General features: G+C 46.6%; 2 protein-coding genes across 2 annotated transcripts; both read right to left on the bottom strand.

Annotated features, from left to right (window-relative positions):
- Positions 1–392: 392 nt before the first annotated feature.
- LOC137782132 (ras-related protein Rab-6B-like) lies at positions 393–8,058 on the bottom strand. Its single transcript, XM_068571254.1, has 8 exons — positions 7,867–8,058; positions 4,293–4,351; positions 3,669–3,722; positions 3,144–3,249; positions 2,914–3,025; positions 2,719–2,812; positions 2,213–2,279; positions 393–1,508 (listed from the first exon to the last, which is right to left on the bottom strand). The coding sequence occupies exons 1-8, from the start codon at positions 7,934–7,936 to the stop codon at positions 1,444–1,446; spliced, it is 627 nt and encodes a 208-aa protein (XP_068427355.1). The 5' UTR covers positions 7,937–8,058; the 3' UTR covers positions 393–1,443.
- Positions 8,059–8,870: 812 nt separating this feature from the next.
- On the bottom strand, positions 8,871–12,345 carry espnlb (espin like b). The gene is made up of 6 exons (XM_068599878.1): positions 12,331–12,345; positions 12,047–12,155; positions 11,788–11,939; positions 11,180–11,329; positions 10,041–10,406; positions 8,871–9,905 (listed from the first exon to the last, which is right to left on the bottom strand). The coding sequence occupies exons 1-6, from the start codon at positions 12,343–12,345 to the stop codon at positions 8,871–8,873; spliced, it is 1,827 nt and encodes a 608-aa protein (XP_068455979.1).
- Positions 12,346–12,432: the final 87 nt, after the last annotated feature.

The following is a 12,432-nucleotide window of genomic DNA, read 5'->3' as shown; positions in this document are numbered from 1 at the left end:
GAGGAGAGAGGAGGAGAGAGGAGAGGAGAAGAGGAGAGGAGGAGAGGAGAGGAGAAGAGAGGAGGAGAGAGGAGGAGGAGAGGAGAGGAGAGGAGGAGAGAGGAGAGGAGGAGAGGAGAAGAGAGGAGAGGAGAGGAGAGGAGGAGAGGAGAGGAGAGGAGAGGAGGAGAAGAGAGGAGAGGAGGGGAGGAGAGGAGAGGAGAGGAGAGGAGGAGAGAGGAGGAGGAGAGGAGAGGAGAAGAGAGGAGAGGACAAGAGAGGAGGAGAGGAGAGGAGAGGAGAGGAGAGGAGAGGAGAAGAGAGGAGAGGAGAGGAGAGGAGAGGAGGAGAGGTGAGGAGGAGAGGAGAGGAGAGGAGGAGAGAGGAGAGGAGAGGAGAGGAGAGGAGAGGAGAGGAGAGGAGAGGAGGAGAGGAGGAGAGGAGAAGAGAGGAGAGGAGAGGAGAAGAGGAGAGGTGAGGAGGAGAGGAGAGGAGAGGAGGAGAGAGGAGAGGAGGAGAGGAGAGGAGAGGAGAGGAGAGGAGAAGAGAGGAGAGGAGAGGAGAGGAGAGGAGAGGAGAGGAGAGGAGGAGAGGTGAGGAGGAGAGGAGAGGAGAGGAGGAGAGAGGAGAGGAGGAGAGGAGAGGAGAGGAGAGGAGAGGAGAGGAGGAGAGGAGGAGAGGAGAAGAGAGGAGAGGAGAGGAGAAGAGGAGAGGTGAGGAGGAGAGGAGAGGAGAGGAGGAGAGAGGAGAGGAGGAGAGGAGAGGAGAGGAGAGGAGAGGAGAGTCTGGAGGGAGTTGTGATAGTAAGTTGTCTTTTCTTACTTCTTCTTTTGAACCACAGTTTGTTCTATAAAAGTTAAACTCATAGAGACCGAGTGCCACGTTGTCACAGCTACTGTTAGTGAACTACTGAAGTTGTGGATATCACATGAGATACGTGTGGTCATGAGATGCTAGAGAGATGCTATAAAACCTTCTCCTCCTCAACCTCCTCTCAGAGGGCGACACCCTGAAGGGCAGAAGGTCAAAGGTCAGATCGACGTGCATGCGTGCTGCAGACATTCAGACGTGTTCGGCCATCGAGGAAAATGGCCGACCCCCCACTATTCCTTCCTTCTATGTTTAGGCATCATTTTTGGTGCTTTCCCTTTTTATATATAAAAAATACAAAACATAACAGCGAAAAGAATTCTGTTGGTTTTCCCGTTTTCCTCTTTCATTCTTCCAAAACAGTTTTTTTGCTCTTTTTCATTTGAACATTTGGTGTTTTTTCCCTGTTCTCCTCCTGTCACTTACATATTGACAAAGTATACAATATTTTACAACTGAACAAGAATGAAAGATAACATTTGATTCGTCCAATCAGATACGAGGCCGCATCCTTTATCCCATTGGAGAAGTCAAGTGGAAGCGAGCCAGAAGGAAGCAACACAACAAGCCGATGGAGAGAAGAGCCGCTCAGCATTAACAGGAGCATCCGGCCTCGGGGACAGAAGCCTCGGCCGGTTTGTCCAGCTTGATGTCGATCACTGGCTCGCGTTCAGGAGGTCAGGAGGAAAGAGATGAAGTGCTAATGAAACTGCTTCATGCTTTAAACAGGCTGGACACGCAGCTCATCCATGAAACACTTGCTGGGAACTTTTCCTTTGTAAAAATAAATAAATACTATTTTGAGGCCACAGCTTCGCTTAATGTTTTGAAGAAAAAGGAACAAAATGCTCACAACAGTAATTATAGTAGTAATTATAATAGCACAATGTAACTAGGTTGGCCCATTTCTCCAATCATTTTATCGGGTTATAACAGTTAGAATATAATAGTTGTAATATTACTGTAAGTGTTAAATAAGTACTTTGTAATAGAAACACAAAGTTACTCTATTTCTCCTTAACCTCTTTGCTGGTCTCTATTTGTCTGGGAGAAGTAATCATAAAGTATTATATTAATACTGCATGTGTTCTAAATAGTATTTTTCTGTAACTTTATGCTTCAACTGTAAAACAGATGTAGTCTAGTTTCATATAAGTATTTCTCTTTTCCATCATCCTCCATCACACGTCCTCCGTGTCTGCCCCTCCCCTCACGGCCACCAGGTGGCGCTCTACATCGCTGCCTTCCCGGCTCCTACTGAGCAAAACACATTTAATGAGCATGAACTGTTTGTTCTTCAGCCAGCAACCACCAACAGATTAAAAAGAAGTTTTTCTTGCTGCTCAGCGGCTGTAAAGGATACTGCCTTCAGGGTTAGCATCGTCCAAGCTTTCCATTCCAGGGAGGGCTGCTGCAACACGACGGAACAGCTAGGGAGAGAGGAAACAAGGAGACGAGTGGAGGAGGCGAGGGGAGAGGAGAGGAGAAGAGAGGAGAGGAAGTGAGGGATCAGAACAAATCTTAAAATAATAATATTAATAATTGGAGCGCTTGCAAGAGAGGATAGTGAGAGTAGGAGAGTTTAAAATGTGCAAAACAAATTCATATTTGGAGTTCAGCCCTTTGTGCTTTTTATAGCAACTCATTTGATCTCCTGATGAAGTACTCAGTTACATCCAGCACTGTTTCCTGGACATTGCAATGTTCAGCCTTCAGACTTCCTTTGTTGGTACTTCTTTCCTGCACCACTGGCGTTGGATGTGCACACTAGTTTCTACTTTTCAAACATATTTAATATTTTAAATATTCTCCTTGGTGAGCACAGGAAGGGCAGAGACGCCGTGACCTTCGGCGGCACTGCAGGATCACCTGTTTGACGTTGCAGCCGGTCTTGGCGCTGGTCTCGATGAACATGACGTTCAGCTCTTTGGCTCTCTGCTCGCCCTCCTCGATCATGATTTGCCTGCAGGGAAGTCAGACGGGCTCGGCGTCACAGCAGAAGGTTGTGAGGTTGCTGAGCTAACAAACACATCTTAATGACATCAGAGATCAACTGCAGCTCACCTCTTCTCTTCCAGATCTGTTTTGTTGCCGACCAGCATAATGATGACATCACTTCCTCTCTCTGTCCTGACATCATCGATCCATTTGCAGGTCTGCTGGAATGAGTTCACATCTGTGGAGACCAGAGTCTTATTTTAAATGGAGGAGTTTCTTTGTGTTCGACTTCCCCTGAAAACATCTGATTTACTGTTTCAGACACATCGACGCCTTCATGAGGAAAACTCTCTCACTTGTGATGTCATAGACGACCACGGCGACTGTAGAGTCTCGAATGTAGCTGGGGATGAGACTCCTGAAGCGCTCCTGTCCAGCAGTATCCCACAGCTGCAGCCTTACCTGCACACACACACACACACACACACACACACACACACACACACACACACACACACTTTACCATGGTGCTGCACACAGACCGTACACTTGTCAGGCCTCATGAGTACACAAAGGGATGAGCCAGTATCAGCTGGTGAGCGCAATGAGAAATAGTTTTGATACGAGCTGAAGAACATGATCCATGAGAGAGGCTTTGACCTTTTTTAGGCTAGAAAAGCCAAAGCTAGCAGCAAAAACAACCCCGGGATATGGTGTTAGTCTGTGAAGGGAGAAGTCATGAAGCCAATCAAACGAAAGATCAGTGAAACCAGAGGACATTGTGATATTTCCTATGTTCACGGGCCAAAACAAGAACAAATGAATTCCCCTTCACACGTGGGACTACATGTGAATCTGAAATGAGGATGAAGGCTTCCTACTGTTCGGTCTTCCAGGTACATTGTCTTCGACAGGAAGTCTATCCCGATGGTGGCCTGCAGAGACAGAACCAAGAGAATCAGTGTGACCAGACTTTAAGGGCTGGATGTCCTCTGCGCCAGCTGCTTTTCTTGCAGATTGACCGTTGTTTAAATAAAAGGAAAACACAAAACCTGTGAAGTTCAAAATAAAAAACAGCAAATGAGCTCTGAAATTGAATCAGACTGAAAAACTGATCTAACGTGCGTCCTTCACTCGTTACCTAACTCCTAACAGAAGCATCTGTTTCTCTTAAGAGCGTCACATTGCCAACACAAATAGTTCCTCCTGATAATTGCATTGATAAGAGTCTTAACTTGTTTTGAATAGACTCTGGTCTGTCATTTGTATCATGAACATTATTACCGTCAGAGGCTTGTTATAGACCTACGTGGTGATAAGTCACATTATTCCAGCTATTCAAATCATCACAGGAGGATTTGTGACAACATTGATGACACATTTAGGCAAGAACCATATAAATGTAGTTTGTACAAGAGAACTGCTCACTTCTTCAGTGCAGTTATTACCTGTTCTTCTGTATAAATATTTATGTTATGAATAAATAAATAAAGTTTGATTCTCACCTGATACGTGTTGTCGAAACTGTCATACATGAATCTAGTGATGAGGGATGTTTTCCCCACTAGAAGAGAGAGCAGGTGTTAGTTCAGATCAGAAAGATTCACAAATAATGATTAAATATTATTATATGAAAATAGATGTTCGTTGTGTTCCTTGGTATGACTAAATGAATGCATATAACATCCAACCACTGTAACCATGACCATGACACTGTAACCATGACACTGTAACCATGACACTGTAACCATGACACTGTAACCATCACACTGTAACCATGACTATCACACTGTAACCATGACACTGTAACCATGACACTGTAACCATGACACTGTAACCATGACACTGTAACCATGACACTGTAACCATCACGCTGTGACCATCACACTGTAACCATGACACTGTAACCATGACACTGTAACCATGACTATCACACTGTAACCATGACTATCACACTGTAACCATGACACTGTAACCATCACACTGTAACCATGACACTGTAACCATGACACTGTAACCATCACGCTGTGACCATCACACTGTAACCATGACACTGTAACCATGACACTGTAACCATGACACTGTAACCATGACACTGTAACCATGACACTGTAACCATCTCACAAGACAACTTTGTTAAAACATAGAAGACAATTGCAGGAATAGATAACTGGTGTAAATATGACTCACTATCAAAGCAATGTAACAAGAAATGTCAAATGATAAGCAATAACAGGGAAAGAAGCGACGCGTCATCTCATATTGACATGGAAGAGAGAAAACACAGAAGCAGAACCCTCAAAAGAGTTCTGCTTGAACTCTCATGAAACGTCTTGTGATTGGTTGAGTGTTCTGTGTTAAAGGCCTCTATGACTGCAACCTGGTTATACTACATGCTGTGCTGTATGTATATATATATATATATATGTATATATATATATATATATATATATATATATATATATATATATATATATATATACACACATATACATACTATAAACATATACTATATTGAAAGAAAACTAAGTGGTACGTTTGTTTTCTGTTGACCAACTGATTGTTTCGGCTCTATTTGCTTTTATTCTCTAGTATTTATGTATTTATGTCATGTAGTCAAGACAACACGAACACTGAAAGACAAATGAATCACTGAGCACCAAAAAGTAAAATGTCCATCCTGAAGCAGACACATCCAACACACACATCCAACACACACATCCAACAGACAGCCAACACACACACATCCAACACACACAGCCAACACACACATCCAACAGCTGAAGATGAGCTGGAGACTTCTCAAGAGGATCCAGGTGAGCCTCAGGAGATGGGTTCGTATTAACTTCACACCCAGCAGCATCTCTAACACACGTTCACATCTACACACTAGTGACTGCACTCCTCCAGCAGCATCTCTAACACACGTTCACATCTACACACTAGTGACTGCACTCCTCCAGCAGCATCTCTAACACACGTTCACATCTACACACTAGTGACTGCACTCCTCCAGCAGCATCTCTAACACACGTTCACATCTACACACTAGTGACTGCACTCCTCCAGCAGCATCTCTAACACACGTTCACATCTACACACTAGTGACTGCACTCCTCCAGCAGCATCTCTAACACACGTTCACATCTACACACTAGTGACTGCACTCCTCCAGCAGCATCTCTAACACACGTTCACATCTACACACTAGTGACTGCACTCCTCCAGCAGCATCTCTAACACACGTTCACATCTACACACTAGTGACTGCACTCCTCCAGCAGCATCTCTAACACACGTTCACATCTACACACTAGTGACTGCACTCCTCCAGCAGCATCTCTAACACACGTTCACATCTACACACTAGTGACTGCACTCCTCCAGCAGCATCTCTAACACACGTTCACATCTACACACTAGTGACTGCACTCCTCCAGCAGCATCTCTAACACACGTTCACATCTACACACTAGTGACTGCACTCCTCCAGCAGCATCTCTAACACACGTTCACATCTACACACTAGTGACTGCACTCCTCCAGCAGCATCTCTAACACACGTTCACATCTACACACTAGTGACTGCACTCCTCCAGCAGCATCTCTAACACACGTTCACATCTACACACTAGTGACTGCACTCCTCCAGCAGCATCTCTAACACACGTTCACATCTACACACTAGTGACTGCACTCCTCCAGCAGCATCTCTAACACACGTTCACATCTACACACTAGTGACTGCACTCCTCCAGCAGCATCTCTAACACACGTTCACATCTACACACTAGTGACTGCACTCCTCCAGCAGCATCTCTAACACACGTTCACATCTACACACTAGTGACTGCACTCCTCCAGCAGCATCTCTAACACACGTTCACATCTACACACTAGTGACTGCACTCCTCCAGCAGCATCTCTAACACACGTTCACATCTACACACTAGTGACTGCACTCCTCCAGCAGCATCTCTAACACACGTTCACATCTACACACTAGTGACTGCACTCCTCCAGCAGCATCTCTAACACACGTTCACATCTACACACTAGTGACTGCACTCCTCCAGCAGGCCTCATGAAGTCTCTGCAGACAGCAGCTTTGAAGCAGCGACGGGCTGTGGCCACACCAGGCCTGGCTTCAGCACCATGGACAGTAACACCACACACACACACACACACACACACACACACACACACACACACACACACACACACACACACACACACACACACACACACACACACACACTGGAGCGTCACAAAGCGAGACACAAACAGCAGTGGAGCTCTTGTCGTATCGGGTGTGATAGTGTGTATTCTGCTGCTGTAGTGTGTTATTATGGGATACGTGCTCCTCAGTGTTCAGCTTCACAGCTAAACACTGTGGATGTGTGCCATCACGTCATATCACACACAGACAGCCAGTCCCACCCTGAACAGATGCGTATTGAACAAAAGGCATGTCGTTATCTTGCCGTTATTTCGGGCCCAACCGGAGGCTCGAGCTTCAGAGATGCTACAGACATCGCAGCCTAGGGTGTGTCCCGACCTGACACATGGGGTTTATTCCCTTCTCTAAATACATACATACGATCAGGCGAGGCGGAGGAAACATGTCGCACACTGCCATGTGATGGAATAGAGCATTGTTCATGTTGTAGAAATAATAAAGCGGTTATCTGGAAACAGGCTGAGAATATTTTGTCGGTCACTGCAGCATCAAAACATCCGAACATGTCGCCGGCTCGTGGCCGTTTGCGACAACTTGAGCATCCTTGAAGATATTCAGTGCAATGAGCAGTTGTTTTGAAGTGATCGTGATGGTTTATTTAATCCGAGAGTGAGATTAAAATGCATGCGGTGTTTTTTCTTTTTCGGTTCATAAGATCTTCTCCAGCTGCAGATTGTGCAGAAGCTGCAAAAGGGCGTGAAATGACCCGCAGCCAGTCCGCCACAGCTGCGAGATCCAGATAATAACTTTCAAAATCCACAGGAATGACATGCATGGCCTTCTACGTGTGCGCATGTTTAGCATGAGAGGAGCAAACAGCCGCCCGAGGTTTGACTCACCGCTCTGCTCTCCCAGAAACACCAGTTTAAATTTCCTCAGGGGGTTCCCCAGGTCTCCTCCAGCGGACATGGCGGCAGAGGAAGAGCTGATGGTTGGATATGTTCTTGTCGCTCGGCGGCTGCTCGGCTGTGGGTGCGCAGGGGATCCTCCTCTCCTCACAGAATGATGGGAATGCAGCTCAGCATCCTGCTGTCAACGGAGGGAGCCAGTGCGCATGCGCGACCTCACCTATTTCAATCCGTCACCTTTCTGGAGGAAACGACACGACACTGCTGTTTTATGTAGACAGAAGATGAAACATAACAGAAGATGATGAATCATAAGGCATGCATGTGAATGTATGCTTGTTACATTGAAAGCAGACCACATACAGTTAAACAGTGCTAATGCTATGCTAGACGTCCACGACAGTTTAATAGAGAATATCATTCATTCTTCATTCATAAATATAAAACGTGACGCTTTGTAAGGCGAGATGAAAATGAGCTGAAAGGATCAGTCAATCAGGTGAGCTACAATCAAAATATAAAATATTAATATAAGCTCCTGTGATGGAATATTTTATTATACTGTAGTATTAAACCATCTGAATACTTCCACCACTGCACATTACCATGGTCAGAAGAATGAAAAGTTGCGTTTCACAATGAAACGTTACAGCACCAAAAGCTGAGTGAGGAAGTTTAGGATTTCATATCAGACATCCGCTGAGTTTGAGCCCAGAAGGGAGGCGAACAGAACCGATGCAGGAGCGGCAGAGAAGAGTGTTTTACGCACGAGGGGTCAAAGTTCAGGAAAACCCTTCATCCTACACTTCCCATAATGCACCTGGATGACATCTTTCATCAAATCCTCAAGTAAGGATCATTTGTGTGAGCAGAAAATGGATGTAAACAACCACTAACTGTAAGTAACTGTAAGCATCTTCAACAGAAGTTTATTGGGCTCCCGTCAGTTCACCAAAGACAAACACACCAACATGTCATCAAATTCAACCTTCATGCTAATGTTCAAAATCAAACAGCTCCGCCTCCTTCTCTTTCCAGAAAGCAAAGCTGCGGTCAATGTATTGACAGATGTCTGAGTCCCTGCCACACTCGTCTGGAGACCCCGTTGGAACAATAACGACTGTGGGGATGAGTCTGGAGTCTGACGGTAACGCTGACGGACAGCGGCATGCTTTTGAGTCCCCAAAGAAGCGCACTTTGATGTCCTCGAAGCCGTCGCTCCACTTTCGACTCCCCGTCCGGATTTCCCGGAGAACGGCCTTGTGGAAGTCCCTCACCAGCTCCCAGGAGAAACTGCCGACGTGGTCGAAAACTTCGAAGCAGAGCAGATGCCTCATCTTCCTCTCATCGGGCGACAGCTCTTGCTCGAGGATGTGAAAGTAGCCCACCATGAAAAGGTCGAGGGTCAAGCCGTCGTGGGTCGCTGCAGCACCGTCCACGTCCGGCAGGAATTGCTCGGGGGAGAAAGTTGCACGTGGTGGAGGAGAGGAGGACAAACAGGACTTCTGTGCATCTTTGACTTGTACGTTCTTCCTCCAGGACTGCAGCATCTTGTCCACAGCAACTCGTTGTTTGCAGAATTGAAACATGGAGGTGATTTTCTGTCGGGCCGATGCGCCGCTGCCTCTCCCTGCCTCTTGTCCCTGTTTCTTCCTCGCTGCTTTCACTGAAATAGCATACGAAGACTTCTTCCAGTGGCTCAGGAACAGCACCACGATACGCTCTTTCCTTAAGCTGGTCGTCTCCATCACAGGATGTTTAGGAGGACTGAGGCCTGTGTTGTCATTCTGCTTGTTTACTCCGGACGTGCCAAATACAACCTGACCGCCTCCTTTCACAACCCCGGCGAAGGGATAAATACCACCAATCTGACCTTCAAAGTTGGATCTGAGGTTTCTGACCGACACTCCAGACTGCTGGATCTCCCTCTCCACCCTCTCCCTGCGCACTCGGCTGTAGCTGTTGCTCTCCAGACGATGGCTGAAAGCGGACGCCATCCCTATGTGAGGAATCCGACAGCCACTAGAAATCTCCCCGTGTGTTTGTATCACCTCTTGGTTGGGTTGCACCCATCTCTGGCCTGCATCAAGTCCTAAACCATCTCTTACTCCCTGCAAACTCTTCATCTCCTCCATCATGCCTTCCACTATCCTCCTCTCACCCACATCCTCTGTGGTTTGCGTCAGATTCGCCACCAGCAGTGACATACTCTTAACAATCTCTGAGACACGGCTGCACCACCCAGGCAAGGTCAGGTGCATGGCCCCCTCTGCATCCATGTGCTCAAGGACCTCTTTGTTCAGGGATATGTTCACGATTGGATCAGGTAGGATGGCCCTCAGCTCCTCGGTCAGCCTGGTCAGCTCCAGTTCGTAGGCCTGGCAGCGCTTCTGCAGGGAAACAGTCTCGATCTGCTGCTGCAGGTACAGCAGGTCATCCTCTGTTAAGAGCTCGCCAAAGGCACCCAGGACCGCGTTGTGTGTTTGTGAGTACTTCCAGCCGTCCACGGGGGCGAAGTCACTGCTCATGTCCTGTGAGAGGGACCGAGAGATTCAAGCAAACAATGAGACGCTCATTTTGACAATGGAAACGTTCAACATGTTGAATTATTCTCTTTCTTTCCCAAAAGTTAGATGGGAATGTTTGCCCTTTCAGTGGGAAGCTCCAGTTAGCAGCTAGCGTGCCACAGAGAGTGTAAGTAGCAGCTAGCTAGCAGCTTGCAGCTAGTAGCTAGCAGCTAGCAGCTAGTAGCTAGCAGCTAGTAGCTAGCAGCTAGCAGCTAGTAGCTAGCAGCTAGCAGCTAGTAGCTAGCAGCTAGCCTGTTATCTACAGTCTGTCTGAGCTAACTGCTTCTGTGTACCAGCAGCACATCTGGCATGCTGCTGTGTTCTGAGTTATATATATTATTATAGATTACATACGACACTGTTTCCAACTTAACGATGATCACTTCAGAAACAGTCCAGTACATAATAGGAATATTTCCCACATTTTGTGTAGATAAAGCATTTGATTAATTTGAAGCAGTCAGATTGAATTTACTCCTAATAATAATTATAATAATATCCTGTCTGTTTTGATTCAGTTCAAAATGATATTTTTTCTATCTTTTTGTTTGCAACACAACAGAAACACAACATGCAACAGGACCTTCACACGTGTTGCTCAGTATGTTGCTGCTCAGGTGCCTCCTGTGTTTTCAGGCTTCTCTTTGGGAGTGAGACTGTTGCTCTCTGGCAGACGTGTGTGTTCATGGAAAGTGTCTGTACTTTGTGTGTTGTTGTGTTGTTCTGCATGACAGCACCTGTCTCCTCTGCTCCTCCTCGTCCTGCAGCCGGACCTGCAGCTGCCGCACCATCACCTGCCGCTTCCACTCGGCGATGGGCCGGCCGGCCTCGTCGTGAGTGGGCACCAGCGAGTCGATGTCGGCCAGGATCGCGTCCGCCATCGGCGGCTCGTCCGGCAGCTGCTCGCCGTCCAGCTTCTGTCAGCATGAGAGTCAAAGTCGCATACAACATTAATGTCACGCATCAACCCTCCTGGATTATCTTCTTCAAATAAGATGATAAGACGTTTGACAAGGTCAGAAGATTACACTCTTAGAGGGTTTACTGTCAGAGCAGCGTTACACAGTTTAATGCAGTTTGAATGCAGTTTTCCTGACATTGAGCAGGACTCTCCTCATTGTTTGTAATCTGTAATCTGTGAACTTCACAACAGAGTTCTCATCTCACAGAATTAGCATTAATAATCCAGATGAGAGAACGTAGCACAAGGCCTTTAAACCGGAAGATCCACACGGTAAGGATTCTTTACACAAGAACAAACTTCCCATCACAAGTCAAATGTTCGACACATTTCCACACATCTATCCAGCACACTGTGTCTTAACACCTCGTTCGTTATCAAGACAACATCTACACACTCTTTGCACACGTGTCTCACCGCTTGTCCAGTGAAGACGGCGGTGAAGCCGGCGTGCCTCAGAGACCTCAGAGACCTCATGTGTGACGTCAGCGTGACGTCCGTCTCCGGAGGCTTCAGGTGGCTGAAGGACGTGACCACTGCCAACAAACACGGCCAAGAAGATTCCTATGTCTTTGTTTTACACTGAAATGTTGTGTCATTTGTAGACAACGAAACACAAACATGTAGTTTCTGTGTTCATCACCTGACGAGGCCACCTGCACATGCTGGATGGAGCCGGAGGGTTTCCTCAGAGGAGAGCAGCCGCCAGCTGGAGGGAGGCGAGGCAGGGGGAGCACCTCCTTCACTGGCTGCTGGACACACACACACACACACACACACACACACACACACACACATTAACTGGTGCATGAGTGAGTGAGCTATAGCAAACAACTATTGTGGTGAGCCAAGTGTGCGTTGTGTAGTTTGAATAGTGCTGCTGTCACTTCTGTGCACTGATGATGATGATGATGATGATGATGTCACCTTGCTGGTCTCCATGTTGGCTCCGCTCATTCAAACTGCAGACGCTTTGAAACTGATCACAAGAATAAAATACAGTAGCAACAATGAGACAAAATGAGCAAA

This window comes from Clinocottus analis, unplaced genomic scaffold (assembly GCF_023055335.1).
Source record: "Clinocottus analis isolate CAN_PGR_092001 unplaced genomic scaffold, fCliAna1.0.p SCAF_11, whole genome shotgun sequence".
Classification (NCBI taxonomy): domain Eukaryota; kingdom Metazoa; phylum Chordata; class Actinopteri; order Perciformes; family Cottidae; genus Clinocottus; species Clinocottus analis.
This window is presented reverse-complemented; position numbering and strand designations above follow the sequence as displayed.